The sequence below is a fragment of the Chelonia mydas genome, chromosome 1 (genome assembly GCF_015237465.2).
Source record: "Chelonia mydas isolate rCheMyd1 chromosome 1, rCheMyd1.pri.v2, whole genome shotgun sequence".
Taxonomy (NCBI): domain Eukaryota; kingdom Metazoa; phylum Chordata; order Testudines; family Cheloniidae; genus Chelonia; species Chelonia mydas.
This window is the reverse complement of record NC_057849.1, coordinates 108,277,479-108,302,748: the sequence shown is the minus strand read 5'-3', so window position 1 is coordinate 108,302,748 and position 25,270 is coordinate 108,277,479. Positions and strand designations below refer to the sequence as shown.

The 25,270-nt window shown below is 42.4% G+C and overlaps 1 protein-coding gene across 5 annotated transcripts in view; it reads left to right on the top strand.

Annotated features, from left to right (window-relative positions):
* Positions 1-25,270, top strand: part of TUBGCP3 (tubulin gamma complex associated protein 3) — a 118,254-nt gene that overhangs the window by 35,082 nt on the left and 57,902 nt on the right. For 3 of the 5 annotated variants that reach the window (XM_007063897.4, XM_037897049.2, XM_037897063.2), the window contains exons 8-10: positions 6,110-6,235; positions 10,332-10,400; positions 24,030-24,162. In XM_007063897.4, the coding sequence (XP_007063959.2) occupies positions 6,110-6,235; positions 10,332-10,400; positions 24,030-24,162 (328 nt within the window). The remainder of the gene's footprint in view (positions 1-6,109; positions 6,236-10,331; positions 10,401-24,029; positions 24,163-25,270) is intronic. The other 2 variants (XM_043535650.1, XM_043535642.1) reach the window with 1 other exon arrangement.

Sequence of the window (25,270 nt, the reverse complement as noted above, 5' to 3'; positions counted from 1 at the left end):
ACTGGAGGAATTTCAGACATAGGGATATGCCTAATCTACTACGTTCAAGTTCTGGGATTGCTTTCTCCAGGTTATGGAGATACTGCTTCTAAATGGTCTATGCAGAGTGAGAGGATGGTTGGAAACTTCATCTACACACATAGTATGTCATACTTCCATACTTTGTTTTTTTTTTTTTTACTGCTAACAGGCCCAGCTATGCCAGGTGGAAACCCGTCTACATTCTTGATGTGTTAAATCTCGTTCAAGTACACAGTGCCTTTGAACCTGGGGAATTTGCTGTGCACCAGACTCCTCATTCTTTTAATGGAATTTGGAGTGATGTGGGAACAGAAAAGTGTCATCAAAGACTCAAAGGGCAGTAATGGGATTGTAGGACTGACAGGAAGGAAGCCAGCCTTTGTCAGGTGGACCCCTGCAAGACATGTCCTGAGTGGATATGCAAAAGCTAAGAGAGAAAGAAGTGAAGTAACAAGAAATAGTGAAGAGACAGTCCCCAACAAGTCTTTGCCTCTCCACTGAAGAATGAAGAGCATGTTACAGCTCTTACCAATCACATCACCAACAATATTGCAAAGTCATGTAACCATGAATCACATCCAGAGATGCTTATCAACATATCTACTAAGCTGCATGTAACATCAGATGTACAAGAGTCTCTTCTGAAAATAGCAGATGTTGTTGATGAAGAACAAACAGATTTGTGAGAAGTGCTCTTGATTCTGATGGGACACGTAGCTTCTTCAGCCCAGTCAAGAAGTCTGGCATCAAAACATAGCTAAGACAACCAAATTTAAGTCTGGTAAGTGATGAACAGTCACAGCAGCCATCAGTCCAGAAGTTTGTTTTTTGCAGAGCCCTTTCCTCATCAAGAAGCAGAGATGATGTTTCAATGACAACTGTTATTGGTCACCGATTAGGACCTCTGCCTATGTTCCTCTTCCATGCTGATGAATGAGAAGAGCAGACAAAGCTGAATTAAGGCATCAGCTGGAAGCTCAAGCTGAAAGAATGTATGAGCTAAGAGCATGCAACAAAAAAACCACAGTGTACATCACATGCCATGGCAGTCATACAAATGATGGCTGGAGACAAATTCCACAAAATTGATTGAGTAATTGAGGCAGGTCCTAAAAGGATTGACAAAGCTAATTCTGTAATCTAAGTCTTTGACAGATATGGGAACAGTAACTGTGAACTGCAGGTAAGACAGACAGTGCTAGACAGAGTCTAAAGTTGGATGCAAGAAATACCAGGAGATTCCTGGAAGCCCTGTGCCTCCATGGAAGAAGTTTCTAAATGTGGCATCCAGCAGGCAGTCACTTGTAACATTCCTCTGAATATATTGTTCAAAATGCACCTGTGTGTAGGAGCACACCCAGCAGAAACGCTCCTCCTTGCTGGAGCCTTTTCCAATGGTGAAGCAACAAAGTCCATCACCAGTAGAAATGTTGAAGAAGCCCAGGGCTTGTACATTGCTCAAGGGGAAACAGACACCAGCGTGCTTCTGCATGCTGGTTGTGCCAATATGGCTTTTTTTCTATTGGTGTGAAAGGAACCATAATAATTAGGTAGGTCACCTGATACAGATATTTTGGTCTTTGCTGTTCACTACTTTCAGGCACCTGACCTGTCAGTACAACTGACAAGCATTACTTTATACCTGTGCATGCAATTTGTGACACACTCACTCCTGTCTTGTGCAAGATACTTTCTGCTGTACATGCATTTACAGGGTGTGACTCTGTCTTCCTTATTTGGTATGGGGCAGGGAGGGGGATTTGACATCATTAAACACAAACATAAGGAGCTTTCTGCTTAAGAGATCTTGCTAAACTGGGAATGAATGATGGACAAGGCACAATTTCTGCAGCAAGAAAGTTGGTAGCAGTGCTATATGACCAGTCCAAGAAAGAAAAGGACACTCAGAGACTTCAATTGCTTGTGTCTGAATGTAGCTATCAAAAAAGACAAGTCACTGGCCAAACTCCCACCATGTGAGACAGTTTTGAAGAGCATGTCAAAAGAGGCATCTTTGCAAACAAAGATTTGGATGTCTTCTCGCCAGATACTGGATCACCATTGCAAAATAGATAGAAAAATGTGGATGATGAACTACTTCTTCTATCCTTCAAGGGCCCAATGGCACCCGAGCTTCTACAAAACTTATTCGGGTTTGTACCTGTAGAGTTTGCTGCACATCAACTATGTCACAATCTTCCCTGTACAGAACCGTGTTCATGCCAAGGCAATGAAGACTGTGATAACGCTTGTAGTCTTGGTAGAGATCATAATGATTAACAAGATGATAATAATGTTGACTAGAAATTTCACCAGTGCTATTATATTTCAGTGATACTTGTGCAAATTTAATAAGATTGTTGTTATGCTTTGAGGTCAAAAATCTAATTTGGTCTCTCCGAATTATAAATAGTCATTAAACTAACAAATTAATGCACATATTTCACCATGGTCATTTGAAAGTGTTGGTATTTTTGATCCCTATTTTTATGGTAACAGCACTACTTGACAGCACCACATCATACTTCATCTTAAGGTAGACATAATAAGCTTTCAAATTTATGTATGATATGCATGTGTAGAGAGGGTACATTACGTCAACCAAATTGGTGGTGTCTGCTGCTCACCTAAGGAAATGAGGGCCTCAACAAGATTTCTAGCTGTGTGTATAGAAAGGAAAAAATCAAATCTTAAAAGTGTTATGGGAGAAATGGCAAGATATGGACATGGCCATGATGGTGAGGCTCAAGAGATAGGAATCAGATTCATGTGCTGGGGAGTCAGGTATAGTGGTATTGTCAGCAAAGAGTTCATGTTTGATCCTGTTACTGGTGATCTATCCAAACAGGCTCTAGATAGGCTGAGATGTGGGAAAGGTCAGGAGTGGAAAGGCTAGTCTGTAAGTTGCCACTCTGAAGACAGTAGTTGAATCTATGTGATCTGATGAGCTCATCTAAGTAAAAGAGGAGGAGGAGGAGGGGCCATAAACCGAACTTTAGGAAAGCAGGAATATAGTAGGATTACCCATTTAAAATACACTGAATCTCCAAAGAAGTAAGAGTTGTTGGGGACAAGATGCCATGAAAGGAGAGTATAACTGTATTAAAAGCAGCAGAAAGGTCAAGGAGAAATGGGATGGAATAGTGGCCCTGAGGGTCTGGTGACAGCAGTTTCAGTGAAGCAGAGTGGAAGCCAGATATGGGCTGGGGGTGATCTGTGGTGGAGCTGGAGGAGAGGACCACAAGGCAATGGTTGTAAATGGTGCATCCAATGAGTTTAGCAATGAAGACTAAAGATGGACCCAAGCTTGGAGTGGCCAGAGAGATGAAGGATCAACATTTTTGAGGCTGTAAGGAGACTAGAGTATGCTTGTATTGTGGGGGCAAGGAGCCAGAGAAATGATAGGCGTGTGGGGGGGAGCAGTGGACCGCTGGGTGGGTCTAAATGCTTTTCTTAACCCCTTCTACGGTTTTTAGCTGGTGGATGCTGCCTATAGCATGAGTACAGTGACAGTCCTTCAACTGCCTTTAAGTGTTTATTCAAATGAAGAATAATAGGTTTGATTCTCATGCACTCTTCGCTGCTCTGGCAGTGTAACTTAGCCTTATAGAGGGTGAAAATTACTTTCAGGCCACTTCATGTTGCCAAAGCTGTGTAGAGTGGCCATAACATAAATGACAATCTGGTCCAGTTTTGTGTGTGTGTTGGGCTTTTTGTTCTTTTGGTTGGGGGTCTGCACATGGTGGAATTCATAAACTGCCCTTTCATGAGATGGTCAGCTATCCAAACAATAATTGGGGAGATTTTTCATATCCAGGTAAATCTCTCTTAGCAGCTTGCTTTTATAAAGCTTTCCTTCTGCCATTGCAGAATACAGAGCCTAAAAACTCCCCCAATCCTTTCTTCCTAAAAATTACAAACTGCTCTGAGAGTGAAACTGGGTTCTTCCCTTCATAGGCATCAATGCCAGTAATAAAAGTTCTGCATAGTGAATTGTGCCTTCAGTTACATCTGTGCAGCCCCAATGTCTTTGGCTTTTGCCCTCAGTGATAAAATCAGTAAGCAATTTTAATGTATGAGGAAGAATGGAATCCAATTCCCTTGCTTGTAGTTGTGTTGGATGTGCATTACCAATCAAATTAAAAAGTTGTCAAAACTTACATTTGCCCATGAGGGGAGCAGGTATGCCTCCGAATACACAAAAAGAAAAGGAGTACTTGTGGCACCTTAGAGACACTAACCAATTTATTCGAGCATAAGCTTTCGTGAGCTACAGCTCACTTCATCGGATGCATCCGATGAAGTGAGCTGTAGCTCACGAAAGCTTATGCTTGAATAAATTGGTTAGTGTCTCTAAGGTGCCACAAGTACTCCTTTTCTTTTTGCAAATACAGACTAACACGGCTATTACTCTGAAACCCATCCGAATACACAGGAGCAGATTTATTTAGTAAGAAAGTGCCTTTTGTACATGGTAACTTTTCAGAGTAAAAACACACTTCCAGAACTCTAGAACGTATATAGACAGGTCAGATATCCATATGAATATTGTTAAGCCCGTTGGTTACATTCAGCAGTTAGTGAGCTTGTGGAGTCCCCAACTTGACTTAGTTGGCGTGGATATAATCTCACTAAGCTTTTTTGCTCTTTCCTCTCATACTGAGGGTCATGAGGAGCAGTCGCTCCTTACTAAGTGCTCTTGCTTGTGGAATTCTAAATGTGTTGCTCTTGTCATCTGTTGTGCTAAAGTTATGGGTGAAGCTGCCAGTTCCACTTATTGTAAACAATTTCCAGTATAAAACCCTGCTCTGTTACTTGTAACTTTGCCAAACTACAGCCATTTGGGCTGAAATTTTCCATGTTGGGTTTTTGTCTCAGGCCGAATCTTTTTTTTTTAATGTGTTTTTCTACAAAAACTGTTCAGCCATTTATGAGAGCAGAGAGGAAAATACTGTGTTTTGTCAATGTTAGTCTTACCATGGTTTCACAAAGAAGCTGTAGCACCTCTCAGCCTATAAGCAGGGTTTTGAAATTTGGCAGGGCAGGGGCTCTAAACTCAGATGCCTTTTGCTGTTTCCATGAAAATGCACCAGATCTGCCTGAGTTATAAGCCTCTGAATGGCCATGTGCAAGTGCTCAGAGACTCGTTAGCATTTGGCAGCTAAATTCTCCAAAGATTTTTGTCTGCACTGAGCATGTTCTAACCCAGGACTGACCAGGACTTTTCCAGCAGTTGCTCCTCCCAGCTGCTGTGGCACAGAGCAGCAAAACTGAGAACAAAGCCATCTCTCCTGTGCTCTTTGCTCCTTCTGTTGGTACCCAGATAATGTGGAGGAGGAAGCAGCCTGACAAATACAGAAAGGCGAGTACCTGGATGGGACAGAGGCAGGTTAGTGGAGGAGGTGAAAGGGGATAACGATAAATAGGAGAAGACTGAGCCAGACAGAAAGGGACAAGCTAGGGAGGTTTATGCTATAAGACCGGAGTAGAAGGGTCTGTAACCACTAAGAACACACTCCCTATCCAGGACTTGGAATTGAGCTCTTGATTCCTGAGTCTCTGCTGTCTAGTAAATGCAAAGTGTGTATCTTATCTGTTTCTAGTGGCTGGTCCACAGAGAGGATAATAGTGTACTATTTACTTCATTAATTCAAGTACTAGAGGTTTGTGGATCTGAAAGTTGCAACTCTGCTGCTCACCTACCTGGGATTCTCTATAGTTCCACATGATGCAATTTCTGTGTTTTTTCTGCTTTGCATTTTTAAAAAGTAGGAATATTCATTAAACCTATGTTAAAAGAACATTGAGGTTTCAAAGTCAAGCATTCTGAAGACCAAAGGCTTAACATTGCTTGTTCACCCTTAATGCGGCCACCTTGTATGTGTACATTGTGATAGTCTTTAATTATGTGATCACATTTTTTTTCTTCCCCTCGCAGAATCCCTTCTTCAGGGTATAGGATGAATGACATTCACTGAATGAGTTTGCTCTATGCTGAGCAAAGATATACTTGGGGAAATAGGGAGGGTTTGGTTTTGTTTTTTTAATCCAGACTTAATGAGCTTTTGTTGTTTTGCTAACTTTGTAGGTCAGCCTGTCCAAATCACTCAGAGATACTACAAGCAGACTCGCAGAGTTAGGATGGCTACACAATAAAATAAGAAGATACACAGACCAGAGGAGCTTGGATCGTGCCTTTGGGCTTGTAGGTCAGGTATGTTGGCTCGGTTACAATACTTTGGTTTCATTCCCTTTAGGAACTGCTGGATCTAGAAATACAATATGGGAATGCTGGGGAGACTCTGGAGAATTCATAACTTGGAGTCGTTCCATATCATTTGACTTACTCCTGTGTGAACTGTCATTGTTGGCGATGAGCCAAATTCTGGGTGTAGGGTAAAGGAACTCTCAGCTGAATCATAATAGGGTTCATTCTTGCTAGTCCTATGGAGCAGTCTTGCCCTTCTATCCCTAGTTGGGAGTGCCTCCTCCATAGACTTAAATTTAATTTTTTTAAAGTTTACTTTTATATTTAAAAAAAAAAATCCAGGAATGGCATAGTGACATTTCTGAGCTAATTAAAGTGTGCCCAGTTGCATTGTTAGGAGAAAGATTCTGCTTTACTTTTGTAGTTCCCCCCTGAAAAATGTGTAAGGGAACACTTGACTAGCTGATAGATGATGATCATTAATGATAAATAAAATACTGCACTACTGAGGCTAAATGCAAATCACCAGTTATCTGCTGCCATTTCTTTTGAATGCAACATCAAAAGAATGTCAATTTTTGTTTTTATAGGTTCCATCACCATGATTTATAATCTGCAGTAACATCACAGCTGCTGTAAAACCTAAAACCACATTTACCGCTAAGACATTCCCGTTTCTTCTCACTTGCTCCCTCTGTAAAACTGGATATTATCCCTTCTGAGTCGTCAGAAATGTTGTTGTCCCTGCCTCTAGCCATAAGATCCTACCTAATCTGCAAAGAAAGTGAAGTGCTCCTTCCTTCAGTCTAATTTTTCTTGAGGTCAGTAGAGACACTATGGTGCTTTCTACTTTTCTATCGTTTTTATTCTGTCCCCTTCTGACTGTCTTTTTTTCATTCTAAATATATATATTTATATAAATATATATAATACAATATTAAGAATTGTTTTCTAAAGGCTAATACTGACATCCATGTTTTATTTGGCAGTGCTAATGTGTGTGTGTGTGTGTGTTTGTTTGAGAGTGTGAAAAAACTCTCAATTTCTAGGTGAGATTTCCTACCCTCTTTCCTAGAATAGTTTCCTGCTTATGCTTATTTTCACTGTCTCTGGTTTTAGTTTTTCATTTCACAAAACAAGAGACTTTAAATTCCTGAGTAAATTAAATGTTTATATCTCCGACATCAATTGCAAGTTTCAAGGCCTGTGTAGAATGCTGTATAGGCCATCAAGTGTATCTGTATAGCTTTCCATTCATGATTTGTGTCTGAGACTAGCATTTGTGCGACTTCTATGGCACCAGTGTATGAAGATAAAGCTGTATAATTTACTTAAGTTGTCAGTAACTAGGCAAAAGATCATGTTTTATCATTCTTGAACACTTCTTTATTTGACAATTTCAGATGCTGCATGCTCAGCATTAAGAACTTATTATTGCAAATATACTGTGCATTTGAAAGCCTCTTTAATTTGCTGTCTCAGAAAATCTCATCCTTATTTAGAGCACACAGAAAATTACACATTTATTTTAAACCTAAACCACCTGTATGTGTTCCTGTTAACCTAGCTTTTTGACTGAAGTATGAGGGTCAGAAACTAGTCTGTCAGTTACTAGCAATACGTGTTAGATATACTGCACATTGACCTTTTATATTTCCACCTACGCTACTTAATTTTTGCTGCTTTTCCAGGATCATCAGCAGTGGAATATAGTTACCTTACATGTTCACATATTCTCAAAGAAAATATCAAAGTAGGGTTGAGGTGCTAATCATTTTAAATTCCCTCTCTTAAGTACAAGTTCTACTTTCCCCTTGAAACCCCTTCTTTCTGTGTTGTTAGCCATGTGAGACTTCTAGGATAATATCCAGTTTTCATTGCATACTTTGTATTCCAAACCCTATTTTACCAGGTAATTGCAATTGGCACTGAATGCAAATTTGAACTATTAAAGTTAATTTCTTTTACAATAATCTGATGTCCAGTATGACTGTAAATGCTTTGAGTATTGAAGTTAGAAATGTTTAACATAAGGAATGTGGAGAAGTAACATTTAACTAGTGCCTTTGAATGTTATCTTACTATAGACCCTACTTTGCCCTTCAGTTTAATAGGCACTGCTTTGGTAGATTACTAAATTGTACTGAAGAAACAAGTGAGAAGAAATGGAAAGTAGGGTTACATGTCGTGGAGTTTTTATTCTTCAGTAATCTGTACATAACTCTTGACCCCTCTCTGGATTAGCATAAATTTATTGTCGCGCATTTCTCTTTCTCATAAAATCAAATTGAAGAGAGGAACACTTTCACTTACTTTAGACATTTGATCCTATCCTTTAGACTGGTCACATTTTTCTTAATCTGGAAAGGAGATGATTCTTTTGATAAGGGACTTAAATTTATGGAAGGAAAATTGGGATTTCTCTTCCTTCTGTCAGTAATAATTATTCAGTGGTGTACACCTAAGGTAGCAAATAGTTAGTTTACTTTTACAGAGTACTGTTAGCTCCAGTTTTTTACTTTGGATTTGCTTAACTTGGTTTTAGGCTGAAGGGGGTAGGGAGTAGAAAAATTTCACTCAGCTGCATATGATGTAGCAGACTTCTTTATGTAAATTTACTAACCTGAACTGTTCCAGTCAAATCTGTGAAGGCATATATCAAAATTGCTGATTTACTTTGATTAGCAAAGTAGTTTAGATATTTCATAAAGTGTTAGTCATTTGTTACTTGAAATAGATTAAAAAGCAACACACACTTCTGTCACAGTTCAAGAATGGTAATCAATTTTTGAAAATTAAATTAGTCTTTTTAGCCTACTGTGCCAGGTTAACAGAATTAATAAATAGTGATAATGGAGGATATTTCATATCCTCTCCTAGATCTATTTCTACCCAAATAATAATAATAAAAATGTCTGGCAAAATGTTTTCAACTGTCGTTAGAAAAATATTTAATCAAAACTGTAGTTCAGTTATTTTTTGGTTATACTCTAGCAATATAGGCCTTCTTGGAAGAAGATGACAAAATGGTCTGTGATGCTTTTGCTTCTGATGGAGTGTTGTATTTGCAACTGCTCAAAGCTCATTTAAGTCAATGAAAGTCTTTCTGTTGCAGTGGTTTTCAAAATTTTTTGGCCCTTTCCAAATAATGTAGTCTACTGTGTACCCCCATCTTGAGAGAGGGACATAATGTATCTTTGATTAGATTGCCAAATCTTACTAAATAAAATGCATTGTCTGCCATTATAGGATTTTTCTTGCGTTCCCCGTTGAGAGCTCGCGTACCTCACTTTGAAAACCATTATTCTGTTGATTTGTTTGAGCTTTGGGTCAGGCCTTTGTAAATTTGACCACATCATCATGGAGTGCACCTTTCAGACTATTTAAACTTTTCATTATTCTTAGTCTTCCTTTCTTCAGTGTCAGGTGAGGAGTGGCGAGTGGTTATCGCGTGTTCCAATGCCAAAATGTACAATACTAATTTAAATAAGCAGCACCTAAAGAGGGAATATTAATTCTTTTCAAAGCATGACAGAAGAATGTACTGGCTTGCCCATGATGTATACAGACCTCTTCTTTATATTAGATACTAGTCTTTAGCTGTATGTTTTTATTATTTAACATTTATATTGCAGTCATGCCTAGAGGTCTCAATCAAGTTGAGATCCTTTTGTGCTAGGCACTGTACAAACACTGCAAATGCCATTCTTGCTCCCAAGAAGTCTGTAGTCTTCGTAGAACTGATATGAACAATGCTATTGTACTCCTCCTATTTTTTTTAACCATTTGAGAACCCAATTACTTAGGGTATTGATGTCAGAATTTAGACTGTCAGTAGAATTAAGTTGGCAGCCAGCAGAAATTTTCTTGTTCCCTGACTGACAATGTATATACCTGTTAGCTGCATGCTGAAGAGACAGGCAGCAGTTGGTGCATTCATATAATCTTTCTGGATGATACCTAATTTGACTTTCTTAAAGACACTTTTTAGTTAGGTTTGTGGTTTTTAAAAAAGACGCAATCTTAATATCAGTGTTTTAAAATGCTAGATAAAAGTGAAAATGGAAATAGCATTTATTTGATTTTTTTTTCCCCCCCTCAGAGTTTTTGTGCTGCCTTACACCAGGAACTCAAAGAATACTACAGGCTTCTCTCTGTTTTACACTCCCAGGTAAATTAATACTTCTGATTGGTTAATGAGTTCGCCCTTTGGTGTTTATAAATCACTTCTAGAAGATTGTGACTTTTGGTTAGACAGTTTTTATTTAGCTAAGTGATACAATATGAGCATTGTAAAAGCAGGAATCTGGCTGGTGAAGGGTCTAACTATGTGGGCGTCCGGCAACTATGAAGTAAGACACTAGGTGTGTCACTCTGAAGCCTGGAATGTCTGTAGCGATTGTATGAAGTAATGGAAACGACTACAAGTATGGTTGAGGACTCGTATGTTCAGAATATCATCAGGTTGAATCATCACTCAGTTTTACAGTTTACCATCCAATTTTTAAATTCTCAGCCATTTTGGTTTCATGAATTAAATCTGTGCACGTTTCTTCTTTTAGTGCTTGTATATGTCCATTACAGTGTAGGTCTGTGCATGCCTCTTCGCACTGGTACAAGAGAGTTTTCCTTAGTGGTACCTGTAGAGGTGGCCCTGCCCATTGCCAAGCTCCATGTGTTGGAAAGTGAGGGTAGAAAGGGTGGAGTCACCCCACCCTCAGTTCTTTCTCACAAAAAAGTTTGTGGTCCTAGTGGTACTCTTTTAAGCAAAAAAAATATATATTTAATTTCTAACTTTCATTAATCCATTTGTTAGTATTTTATTTGGATTATTTTAGTTTTCAGGCTAACGTTTGCTTAGCAGGGCCTCTGGGCCCCACCCAGTACTGGGATGACCCTATACCAAAGTCCCCGAGGATCAAGCCTTGCATGGGCTGCAGAAAACCTGTGCCCATCAGTTTCCCAATTTGTGCTATCTGAAGTGCTTGGAGGAGGGTCATGTTAGAGACAGGTGCTCCATTTACCATGCTTTTAAGACCAAAACAAAAACTGAGGGAGGGGCGTCTCCACTGCATCCTGGTGAAGGCAGCCCTGAGACTGGCTTTGGAACGCCCTTGGTCGTTGAAGGGAAGCTCTTCAGTAACCCTTCTCAAAGTGCTTCCCCAGCATTACCACCAGAGCAGAGCCCCATCACCAGGTCCATTATCTCTGAAGTCTAGGTCTTCTGAACAGTCTTGACCAGTGTTTTCCCCAGGAATTGAAATTAAAGGGGGTGTTTGAATTTACCAGGCGGGTTGGAAAATGACTAAATTGACAACACTGCCTAGTTGACCACTAGGGGGAGATGGGGTGTTCAGGCGGCTGTAGGGAAATCCCTGGTCCTGACCTCCAAAACATAAGAATAATTCAGTACTGGTTCTTCGAAGTCCAGAGCTGGGGATTCCTCCACAGAACTTCGGCCTGTACCGATGATCGAGTGCTCCCCTTGGTTTGCCATTCCCTGGTACCAACTCATCCACACAGACCTGAGTCATTGACTCTGGTGCCCTCTGAGGGACTGTTGAGACTGGCAACTTCATTGACGATGATAAAGTAATCCTTCATTTTTGCAGGTCAACAGCCTATATTGTTTTAACTACTCCGCGGGCTAATGCCGCGGCCAGAGACTTACTGTGCATGTCGGTACTGCCTTTTCCCTTGTTTCAAGGACCCACCTGTGGGATCGGTACAGCAATTGAGATCATCGGCGCTGGAGCACTCCAGTTGTGCATTGCCTTCCTTGGTACCTATCCCTGCCTCATCTTTAGGGTCGGTAACAACTCCTCCACGATTCATATTGCCAGTGGCTAGGAAGCCTTCCATGTTACTTCCACTATCGTGCCCTGGATGTACATCTTGGTCACAGTTACAGAGGACAAATCTTGGTACCACCGGACACTAGCCCTTGGACTGCTGGCTCTTGGGTTCTCTGGTACCGAGAGTCTGAGAGCTTCCTCCTGCCCTTGTTCCCATGCTTGTTGGTGGAGTTCTGAGATGACTTCTAGAGACTGGGAAGCTTGAGCCAGGAGTGCCTGGTATCATACTAGCCCCCTCAGTGGTCCTATCGGATGCCATAGGGGATGCCTCTAGCATCTAGATTTACTTCACTGATCCCTCACTCTCTAGTAAATCTATGGGGGGACCCTTCTCCTACCAGTACTGACAAATTAGTCAGAGTCAGTACCAATCCACCAGTGGAAGCTGCAGCCCTCGTTTTTTCTCATCTATCCTGGAGCCACAATCTCTCTCTTGATACCACAGAAGCAGCCTAGAAAATGTTCTCCCTTAGTACCTCCACGGCCATTGTCATCATTGCCCGATGAAGCCTTGGTATTGGTACTGTATGTCTCTAAGGTGCATCAGGAGCCCCGCAGAAGGATGTCAGCTTCTTCTCTGAGTGATTGCACATGTCCATTGCATTGTAGGTATGTTCATGCCTCATGCACAGATGTTGAAGATTTTTCCCTCAGCAGTACCTGTTAGGGCCATGTGAGCACCCTCTGCTGCCTAGGACCACTGCACGCAGTATAACAGGTGGAGCTGCCCTTGACCCCTTTTAGTTCCTTTCTGCTGCCCAGGACTGTTGTTGGAGCTGCTATCCTTGCATTTGCAAGTTCTGCTCTCTTTAGTGTAAATAGTACCTGTTGTGTTAGTTTTAGTTTAGAGGTTTTATACATAATTTAGATACAAGAGTAAATTTAGATTATTATGTAGTAGCATGGATTCACCAGTTCCCATTTAGGTACCAGTACCAGACTCATGCCTTGTTCTCCTGGCTTCAAGTCCTGTCATTCATGTAACAAAGTGTATGCCAATGAGTGACCTGCACCCCAGTTGCCTTAAGTGTCTGGGACAGGTACGTGTGAGTGACCAATGTCAGATTTGTAGGGGGTTCAAACCCTGCTCAAAGAAAGACAGGGCAACCTGACTCAAGTATTTGCTCATGGAGTATGTTTTGCCCAGCATCAGAGCCTTCTGCACAGAGCACATACCAAGCATGTCCTCATCTCTTAGGGGTGCTCCCTCTGCTCTGACTGAGTTGAGAGGCAGATCTTCATTGCCTGTACTGAAGAAGAGGCAAGTTTAACACTTGGTACTGAGATCTTAAATCTTCCGTGAAAGCACTGAGTGGAGACAAGGACACAGAAGTGTGCTTAGAGAGGCACTCCCAGAAACAATCCTTAAGCCAATACTCCTGAGGGAATTCTGCACCAAAAAAAAAATTCTGGCACAATATTTTAAAATTCTGCAAAATTCTGCAAATTTTATTTGTCAATAAATAAATGTGGAGGCTCCAGCATGGCAGTGGGGAGCACAGGCCACTGGTTGCATGGAGGTGGGAAATCACCCTGCACCTGCCTTCCCCCTTCACCCACCGATACAAGGAACTTGGTGGTGAGGCTGTACCCGACCCTGACACAGCGCAAGGGTCAGGCCTGCCCCAGAAATACCCTCTGTGCCAGGTGCACCAGGTGTGGACAGAGAGGCTCACCCCAGCAGGATCCAAGTGTAGAGGGGCTTGTTATGGGGTAAGAGGGTTTAATATGGGGCAGTCTGGGTGCGGGCAGCTCAGTTGGGGGATCTGGATGCACAGGGGCTCGTTGCGGGATTGCAGGGGCAATGGAACTTTGCCAGCGGGTCCAGGTGATGGTGGTTGGAGCTCAAGTAGGGTAGGGGTTCGATGGGCCTGCTAATGGGGGAGCCCCAGCTGCTGCTGAGGGGTTGCCCTATGCTGGAATCCTGCTTCCCCTGCTGTCCCTGATTCCCTTATCCCCTCCTCTTCCCCATCCCCTCCCCATTCCTTCCCCACTGGCTCTTTCCACCACCCTGCCTCACTGTGGGGACTCACTGTTGTACAGAAAACAGGATGGCTCCTAGCATACGGAAGGGGAGCAGGAACAACACTAAGACCCAGAAGGCAGTGTCCAGCTGCAAAGTCAGCAGAGCCGGGCGGCAGTCTCTTTTAGCTGGGCAGCTCTGCGCTTGCAGAAATGGGGGGGAGGAGGGGGTGGTGGCATGTGACCTGTGTGCCATACTCTTGTGCCACACCTCCTCTTCTTTGTTGCCTGATGAGGTGGTGATAAGAGTCTGCTTATCCCCCACCTGATGATTTCAGAGCTCATCACGACTTGGTGAGGAGAGTGGCTGCAGCTCTGGGCATCCAACCGGAAGAGGTACAGGAAAAGTCTTACCGGTTGATGGACGTTTTCGTCTCGGCGGGACCATCTAGGGTAGCTCTCCTTAATAATGAGGCTATCCAGGAGCCTGTCAAGGTATTAGGGAAAGACTGGGTCTGACATATCTCCCACTGCAAAAAGGATGGAGAGAAGATATGTCCCTTTACAGGGATTTGAAAACTTTTATAACCCTCCTTCTCTTGGCTTCCTGGTAGTCTCTGGTGCTAATGAAAAAGAGAGGCAGGGACACTAGGCCTCAACATCTAAAAGGAAAGAAGCAAGATCATCCGGCTCAACGGGTGATGATCAATGGCTCCATGTCTAGTTGGCAGCTGGTATCAAGTGGAGTGCCCCAAGCATCGGTCCTGGGGCCGGTTTTGTTCAATATCTTCATTAATGATCTGGAGGATGGCGTGGATTACACCCTCAGCAAGTTTGCAGATGGCACTAACCTGGGCGGAGTGGTAGATATCTTGGAGTGTAGGGATAGAATACAGAGGGACCTAGACAGATTAGAGGATTGGGCCAAAAGAAATCTGATGAGGTTCAACAAGGACAAGTGCAGACTCCTGCACTTAGGATGGAAGAATCCCATGCGCTGCTGCAGACTAGGGACAGAGTGGCTAGGCAGCAGTTCTGCAGAAAAGGACCTAGGGGTTACAGTGGATGAGAAGCTGGATATGAGTCAAGAGTGTGCCCTTGTTGCCAAGAAGGCTAATGGCATTTTGGGCTGTATAAGCAGGAGCATTGCCAGCTGATTGAGGGATGTGATCATTCCCCTCTAGTCGGCATTGGTGAAGCCTCATCCAGAGTAGTGTGTCCAGTTTTGGGCCCCACGCTACAAGAAGGATCTGGAAAAATTGGAAAGAGTCCAGCGGAGGACAACAAAAATGATTAGGGGGCTGGAGCACATGTTTTATGAGGAGAGGCTGAGGGAACTGGCAATATTTAGTCTTTGAAAGAGAAGAATGAGGGGGGATTTGATAGCTGCTTTCAACTACCTGAAAGGGGGTTCCAAAGGGGATGGATCTAGATTGTTCTCAGTGGTAGCAGATGACAGAACAAGGAGTAATGGTTTCAAGTTGCAGTGGGGGAGGTTTAGATTGGATATTAGGAAAACCTTTTTCACTGGGAGGGTGGTTGAAGCACTGGAATGGGTTATCTAGGGAGGTGGTAGAACCTCTTTCCTTAGAGGTTTTTAAGGTCAGGCTTGACAAAGCCCTGGCTGGAAAGATTTAGTTGGGGATTGGCCCTGCTTTGAGCAGGGGGTTGGACTAGATGACCTCCTGAGGTCCCTTCCAACCCTGATATTCTATGAAAGAAGCCGTACCTATTCAGAAGAAAGCTTTATTCCACTGGAGGTTTATAGCTTAGAATAGCAAACCAGCAGTCTCTCCTAGGTCAGTACAATTTTAGTCGGTGGGTCAATATCCGGAAATTTAAGGACAGATTTCTGGATGAGGTAAAACAGGAGTTCACTGCTGTGGTGGTGAAGAGAAAGTTATTTGCGGGAATGGCCTTGCAGGCAAGTCTAGCTGTGAAGGCCTCTGCATTTTGAGCTATGGCTTTCATCATCACTATGGAGTACTCATCTTGGTGGCAGTTGCCCGGTCTTCCCCCCAGAGGTTCAACAAGCTATCCAAGATCTCTCATTTGAAGGCCCCTCACTCTTTTCTGAAAAGACTTACAAGAGGCTATGTAGTCTTAAGGATTCAAGGGTGACCCTTAGTCTCTGGTGATTTATACCAGCAACAAAAAGAGAGCAGTTCCACCCTCAGCAGTCCCAGTGATCTTTGCCTTTCATCCCTCTGGATCTGTCCAGAAATAATGGCAAAAGTTACAAGAGGCATCTTTCTCTTCCTTCCTCTTCTGCAGCTGCCAGTTCATCGAGGCAACTGGGTCCTCTTAACAAACATTTTGACCCATGGGTCAAAAGCAGTCTGTCATTCCTCGGCGTACCATCATTCCTCAGCGTACCATCTTTCTCCACCCCAATATTTGCCAACCATCTGTCCCACTTCCTGACTGCTTGGGCCCGCATCACCAGAGATCAGTGGGTCCTAAGCATGGTGGTACTGGGATACACCTTTCAATTTGTTTCTCTCCCTCCTTCCTATCCCCTTTCTCTGTCCCTCTTTAGGGACCACTCTCACAAGAATGTGTTGCTTCAGGAGGTCCAATTTCTCATTCTCCTCCTGTGGGGGCCATACAGGAAGTTCCCTTGTTGTTTAGGGGATGGGATTTTATTCCCAATACTTCCTAATCCCGAAAGCAAAGGGGGCAGGTTGGGGGTCTCAGGTCTATTTTAGATCTAAAATAGCTAAACAAATTCCTAAAGAAAGTAAAATTCTGGGTGGTCACTCTAGCTTCTATTATCCCTTCCCTAGATTCTTCCAGTGACTGGTATGCAGCTCTCGACTTAAAAGATGCACATTTTCGCATGGCTATTCACCACAGCCGCTGAAAATTCCTCAGGTTCGTGATCAATAAATCCCACTACCAATTCACAGTGCTGCCCTTTGGTCTGTCAGTAGTTCCTCATGTTCACAAAGTGCATGGCTGTGGTAGCAGCATTCCTGCGAAAGTCAGCCATACACATATTCCCCTACATAGATGACTGGCTAGTAAGAGGCCAGTCCAGGTCTCAGGTACTGCCTGGCTACTATACAGTCCAAACATCATGTGCAGGTCGTTGTCCACCAAATCCTGAGTCTCCAACATTCTGGGCCTAAAATTGAACCAACAGCTCAGACAGGAATACTATCCTTTCCAGCAGCCTGACCAATCCAAGAGGAGGCAAAGATCACAAAGAGAGAAGCCCTTGCCTTTCTCTTCATCTCAGCAATCAAAGGCCTCCAAGCTGTCATTTTGACTTTTTAGGTTGAGGACTGTGTACTATCCAGTCTGGATCTCACTGGTCCTTCCCCACCTTTCTGGGACAGGTTGTCCCATTTTCTCTGTGCTTGGTAATTCATTGTCTCAAAGAACTGGGTGCTCAGCATAATGGAATCTGGATGGAAATTCCCTCCTTCCTCTCCCAGCTATTACCCAGTCCCTCTTCAGGGATCCCTTTCACTAGTCTGTGCTAAGACAAGAAGTACAGGCTCTATATTGTTTGGAACCATAGAGGGCATGCTCTTGTGTCATCAGGGCAGGGAATTTTATTCCCATTACCTTCTGATACCCAAAGACAGAGGTGGTCTCAGACCATGTTAGACATTTAGAACCTCAGCTAATACGTCAAAAAGATGAAGTTTTGTATGGTGTCCTTAGCTACGATCATCCCTTCCCTCGATCCAGAAGAATATTATACTGCCTTCAACTTGCAGGACACGCATTTCTAAGAGGCGATCCATCCTGGCCACAGGAGGTTCCTCATGGCCAGTGTAGGAGGCTACCATTACAAATTAACCATCTTACCCTTCGGTCTGTTGTCAGCTCTGAAAGTATTTACCAAATGCATGTGATAGCGGCAGCTTGCCTACCCAAAAGAGACAGATCTATATCCTTATCTGGATGAGTGATGGCTGACAGAAATCTCATTCATTGAGGTGTGTTGGGCTTAGAATCATAGGACTGGAAGGGACCTCGAGAGGTCATCTAGTCCAGTCCCCTGGATGTATGCTGCTTAAACATTTACACAGTTACCAGGTACACTGTCCATACGCCCTCTGGGCTGATAGCGTCAATCCCTGAAAACCAGAGACCGGCAACAAAAAATCTTGCTGCAGATGGCCGTGTTATGACCCACTGTGCCTCCCTGGGACCTGTGACTCCTCCAATTCTTGCTCCGGAGTCTTGGCCACATAAGTCAGTTTGCATAGATTATCCATGGCTTCGTTCCTTGAGCCCTGTTCCAGAATAACAAGGATGAATAGAGAATTTAACCTGTGAAACTCAGGGTGGTCTTAGTGTTTGTGTGGTGGGGAGGGGGAACAGAGGGAATGATGAACCTCAGTGAGGCTGAAACAACAATGGCAATGGCTTGCTCCCATGGTCTTTTCGAGGCCCCAGTCACCTACCAGCTAAGTAAAGAAAAAATCAATTTACATTGGCTTCTGGTACCAGAGACCCTTCTAGATTGCATCAGGTCACAGATATTCACTGTATAACAGGCCTCCACATTCATCTTGTCCTAGTTAATCTTCTGTATTGTCTGTGTCCGGACAACAGGTTTGACACTGCAGTTAGGAGACCTGTTCCAATAGCCTTTCATCCTCTCTTCTGACACCACCTCTTCCCTGTCTCTTTGGAGAAGGGTTTGTGAGGTTCTATGACGCCTGGTGTAAAGAAATTGCCTCAGATTGCTGGGTACCCAGAAGCCTTAATTCAAAGTTACTCCATATACAGATCCTCATCAGACTGCCTCCCAACCCTTGTTACCCATCCCTTTTCAGGAATACACTCATAAGAATGGCTATACTGGGTCAGACCAAAGGTCCATCTAGTCCAGTAGCCTGTCTTTTTGACAGTGTCCAATGCCAGATGCCCCAGAGAGAATGAACAGAACAGGTAATCATCAAGTGATCCATCCTTTGTTGCCCATTCCCAGCTTCTGGTAAACGGAGGCTAGGGAAACCATCCCTGCCCATCCTGGCTAATAGCCATTGATGGACCTATCCTCCATGAACTTATCTAGTTCTTTTTTGAACCCTGTTATAGTCGTGGCCTTCACAACATCCTCTGGCAAGGAGTTCCACAGGTTGACTGTGCATTGTTGACTGTGCATTGTGACTGTGCATTGACTGTGCATTGAAAAAATACTTCCTTTTGTTTGTTTTAAACCTGCTGCCTATTAACTCATGCAAGTTACTCTCTTCTGACTTATACTTCTAATCTCCATGAAGGTTGATGGCCTCCACCCAGTCTTAGATGTAAGAAGTCTAAACAAATACATCAGAACTTCAGAATTCAGGACGATCACCATAGGGAATGGATGATTGATCTCCATACCAACGAGGCTATGTGGCTCTTGACTTGAAAGATGTCTACTTTCACGTTGGTACAGAGCAGTTGCACAGGAATACTTGAGCTTTTGCTGAAGAGAAAAACTGTCCCCTCCAAGAAGTCAGTAGTGCTGTATATTTTTTTTTCCGAAGTCTCTGGCCGTAATGACAGCCCACCTAAGAAAGAGTACATGTTTTTCCATATTTTAAAGGACTGGGTTCTCAAGGCCAGATCACAGCAGGGGCTCTTCTGTTCTCTTGATCTAACATATCATTTTGGACTCAAAATCAACCGGCAAAATTTGAAACTGTTCACTTGTCAGGAACTCTCCTTTTGTAGGAGCAGTATATTTTGAACATAAACAACTTCTGCAGCCCTAGTCATGACAGAAACCTCCAAACTAGGATGGGCAGTCTGCTTCCAAGATTTACACACATGGATTCTGTAGTCAGGCCAGGGCCTAGTCCTAAGTGCTGTCATTTTGAAGCCTTTTTCTTTCTTTGTTTGTTTTTTAGTTCAGACAGCCAAATCCTGAATTGCTGTTTTCATTGATTGATTAGAGACTACTGCCAACCTTACAGCACAGGTTACCCTGCTCCAAGCAAGCAGCCAAACCTGGCGGACGAAGGCGGAGAGCACCTGCAATATCACATGTGACCCTCAAGGGGGCACTGCAGAGCAGCCCTACCTCCCACACAAAACTAGTGATCTCTCTCTCCTGCCATCCATGTCCACCCTCTGACAAACAGGGGCTTGGGACACCATTCCTTACCCATCCTGCCTAATAGCCATTCATGGACTTAACCTCCATGAATGTATCCAGTTCTCTTTTAAACCTTGTTATAGTCCTAGCCTTCACAACCTCCTCAGGCAAGTCCTCAGGTTGACTGTGCGCTGTGTGAAGAACAACTTCCTTTTATTTGTTTTAAACCTGCTACCCATTAATTTCATTTGGTGGCCCCTAGTTCTTATGTTATGGGAACAAATGAATTCACTTTCTCCACACCACTCATGATTTTGTATACCTCTATCATACCCTGCCTTAGTCTCCTCTTTTCCAAGCTGAAAAGTCCTAGCGTCTTTAATCTCTCCTCATATGGGACCCATTCCAAACCCCTGATCATTTTAGTTGCCCTTTTCTGAACCTTTTCCAATGCCAGTATATCTTTTTTGAGATGAGGAGACCACATCTATGCGCAGTATTCAAGATGTGGGCATACCATGGATTTATATAAGGGCAATAAGATATTCTGTCTTATTCTCTATCCCTTTTTTAATGATTCTTAACATCCCGTTTGCTATTTTGACTGCCACTGCACACTGCATGGATGTCTTCAGAGAGCTATCCACGATGACTCCAAGATCTTTTTCCTGATTAGTTGTAGCTAAATTAGCCCCCATCATATTGTATGTATAATTGGGATTATTTTTTCTATGTGCATTACTTTACATTTATCCACATTAAATTTCGTTTGCCATTTTGTTGCCCAATCCCTTAGTTTTGTGAGATCTTATTGAGGTTCTTCACAGTCTGCTTTGATCTTAACTATCTTGAGCAGTTTAGTATCATCTGCAGACTTTGCCACCTTGTTGTTTATCCCTTTCTCCAGATCATTTATGAATAGGTTGAATGGGATTGGTCCTAGGACTGACCCTTGGGGAACACCACTAGTTACCCCTCTCCATTCTGAAAATTTACCATTTATTCCTACCCTTTGTTCCCTGTCTTTTAACCAGTTCTCAATCCATGAAAGGTTCTTCCCTCTTATCCCATGACAACTTAATTTACGTAAGAGCTTTTGGTGAGGGACTTTTTTAAGGCTTTCTGGAATTCTAAGTACACTATGTCCACTGGATCTCCCTTGTCCACATGTTTGTTGACCCCCCCCCAAAGAACTCTAATAGATTAGAAGACATGATCTCCCTTTACAGGAAACCATGTTGACTTTTACCCAACAATTTATGTTCTTCTATGTGTCTGACAATTTTATTCTTCACTATTGTTTCAACTAATTTGCCCGGTACTAATGTTAGACTTACTGGTCTGTAATTGCCAGGATCACCTCTAGAGTCCTTAAATATTGGCATTAGATTAGCTATCTTCCAGTCATTGGGTACTGTAGCTGATTTAAAGGACAGGTTATAAACTATAGTTAATAGTTCTGCAATTTCACATTTGAGTTCTTTCAGAACTCTTGGGTGAATGCCATCTGGTCCCGGTGACTTGTTACTGTTAAGTTTCTCAGTTAATTCCAAAACCTCCTCTAGTGTCACTTCAATCTGTGACAATTCCTCAGATTTGTCATTTACAAAAGACTGCTCAGGTTTGGGAATCTCCCTAACATCCTCAGCTGTGAAGACTGAAGCAAAGAATTCATTTTGTTTCTCCGCCATGACTTGTCTTTAAGTGCTGCTTTTGTATCTCGATCATCCAGGGGCCCCACTGGTTTTTTAGCAGGCTTCCTGCTTCTGATGTACTTAAAAAAAACATTTTGTTATTACCTTTTGAGTTTTTGGCTAGCTGTTCTTCAAACTCCTTTTTCGCTTTTCTTATTACATGTTTACATTTAATTTGGCAGTGTTTATGCTCCTTCCTATTTACCTCACTAGGATTTGACTTCCAGTTTTTAAAAGATGCCTTTTTATCTCTCACTGCTTCTTTTACATGGTTGTTAAGCCACGGTGGCTCTTTTTTAGTTCTTTTACTGTGTTTTTTAATTTGGGGTATACATTTAAGTTGAGCCTCTATTATGGTGTCTTTGAAAAATGTCTATGCAGCTTGCAGGGATTTCACTCTAGTTACTGTACCTTTTCATTTCTGTTTAACTAACCTCCTCATTTTTGCATGGTTCCCCTTTCTGAAATTAAATGGAACAGTATTGGACTGTTGAGGTGTTCTTCCCACCACAGGAATTATATTATGGTCACCATTTCCAAGCGGTCCTGTTATAGTTACCTGTTGGACCAGATCCTGCGCTCCACTCAGGACTAGATCGAGAGTTGCCTCTCCCCTTGTGGAGCTGCATTGATGGTACATTCATCTGATAGCGCTACTGTTACTGGGAATGCAAAATGTCCAGGCAGGCTCCCTGTGCAGAAGATGACAAGACCAGTGAGTGATCTCTGAAAACATCAATGGTTTACCATTACTTCTGCCCTTGGAGAACACATGCAATAGATCTTCACCACCAGCGAGAATAGTGTGTCACGACTTTTGCTCAAGAGCAATTATAGATCAGGAGTCCCTCACAGATTCATTCCTCCTGGTTGGTGCAAAGACCTTTTTATAGGCATTCCCTCCAAAGCCTCTCGGATCCAGACTCCTGCAAAAGATCCAGAGAGGCAGTGCAGAAATTCTTCTGAATGCATCAGTGTAGTCCAGACAGCTCTTGTATGCTGGTTTTCTGGTACACTTTCCCCCAGGAGCCGCCATATAGCTTTCATCCAACACCAGACTGCTGTCTCAGACACCTGAGAGTATCCTCTACCCTGATCTAGAATTGCTATATTTGGCTACCTGGATGATAGACTCTTAACCAGTTCTACCCTCCCTTGCTCTACAAGAATAACACGTTCTTTTCCAGTCTAGGCACTTGCCCTTCCCAAGGGCTAGGGTCAGAGATGGAAGAGTTTCTCTACTTGGGCGACTATTACAGGGGTTGTTCCAGGGTCCTCCTGTGTTCCCTTATATGGATTACTTGCGACACCTCAAGGAGTTAGTCCTGTTCTTAAAAGGCCATTTAGCTACAATTTTGGCATACCATCATCTTGTCCAGTGTGTTCTTCCACTCTACAGCCATGTATTTCTTCATGTATTTGCTTGTGTACTCTCAGGCTAGGGTCCCCTTATGAACAGGGGTTGGCGCCCACCCACATATGATACAGCTGCTTCTGTGTATGTTTTGAGCAGATGCCCTTTGGGAAGATTTGCAGAGCAGCCACATGGATTTCAATTCACACCTTAATTAAGCACTATTCATTAAATCTGAAGTAAAACTTTTTCAAAAGCACCCAAGTTCCATTTCTAGAAGTGACTTAGGGTCCTATATATTAATAGTACTCCATCTTTGAACTTTGTAGTTAACTTATTTGCTTTGTTCTGGTGACTTTTGGAGGAAAATTTCAAGAGGGTTTGTCCCGTACAGAATTAAAATCAAGCTGCTGCTGTCATGGTAGAAGTTTCACTATTCATTCTATTGCTCTCAGGATTCTTGTTTTACACATTTTGTTTTCTTTCCACTCATCTCTTAATAGCCTCTCTGATTGCCACCTGCTATTCTTCAACATTGTTTCTCTGTCCTTCGCTGCTTTTGTAACTACCTATCCATCAAGCTGTCTGATGCTTCTGTTGCATACTCACCCCCTTGTGTCTTCCCTACCCTCTTTCTTCTGTCAGATCCATTATTTTTACATTTTGCTCTGTGCTTTCATCTACACTTGATTCTTGGTTTCTTCTCATGTCAGTCTGTGAAGTTGCAGGCTAAGAATTTTACGATAAAATGTACGTATTGACCAGTTGCATGTAATAAAGTAACTAAACAAAGCTAACTTCAGAACAAAAATGTAGAATATCTGTTTTGCTGCCAGTAGTTGAATGCTGTGTTTTGACTGTGCCCTGTGTGTTTTAATTTGATCAGCTGCAACTTGAAGATGATCAGGGTGTAAATTTGGGACTTGAGAGCAGTTTAACACTTCGTCGTCTTCTAGTCTGGACGTATGATCCTAAAATAAGACTCAAGACGCTTGCAGCACTTGTTGACCACTGTCAAGGTCTGTTATTTTTGAAATATATTTCTTTATTTTTTCAAGTTTTGTAACTTCAGGAGTGATTGTGCATGCCAAGCATGGATGCCAGTTATATTAATTATATTTGAGATTAAACTAGTAGATTTCTGGTAGTGATGTGGCTACCAGGTAAAAATGTTCACCTTTCCTTCAAACAAGTCTGTAAGCAGTAGATCCATCAGACTGTCTTCAGCATTTTAAATAGTTATTTACATAACCATAGTAATACTCTCATGCACTTTTTTGTAAATTTATTTAGTAAAAACACATTTAAATTATTATTTACTTTATTTTCTTTCCTGTTGTTGCTGGTTACCAGCATAAATGTTTGTGCATAAATGGAAGCTTTCTTCTTATCAAAATAATGCAGACTCTTCAAACTGCCCATCTAACTAAAACTCACTGAAATCTCTTGTACAGGATACATATGAAAAAAAAAAAATTAGGGTTAATGGTCACTTTTTCATGTTCCTCATAAGTTTCTTACTCTGTGGAGCCTGAAGATTAATGTTCTGCTTTGGAGAATTACACTAAGAGCTACCCTCTTTCAAAATGGGTGCCATCTCCCATTGTTGTAGTGGGTCTGAGTGTTCCTCTGGCATGGAGGGTGTATAATCTGCACTGAGGAAAACTTGGCTTCACTCTCATTGGAAACAGTGGGAGGCTATGGTCATTTTGAAACCTTTTCTTAATGGAAGAATGCATATGGCCTTGGTACCACAGAGAACAGTGAGAAATGATAGTCATTTTGTAAGAGAGAGTTCATTGAGTTTCTCTGAAGAAAAAGATTTTATGTAGCAGTCTGTGCTGACAGACTTTCACTTATGTGACATAACAGTAAAGAGAGACCATTAATCCTAAGTATTTTATTACTAAAGCTACTCAGTTTGCAAGAGGAAGGGGGAAACTGTTCAGGGCAAGATAGGAAGGATTGGAGAGAGGGGAAGAACTGTGTGTGTGTGTGCATGCATGCACACAGGGGAATGTAGGGAGGTGCAAGAGGCAAGGATAATTTAGAGGACGAGAGAGGAAATTGAAATGTTCCCTCAAGCTGGGTTTATAGTTGGCGTGCTTCACCAGAGCAGTATAAAGC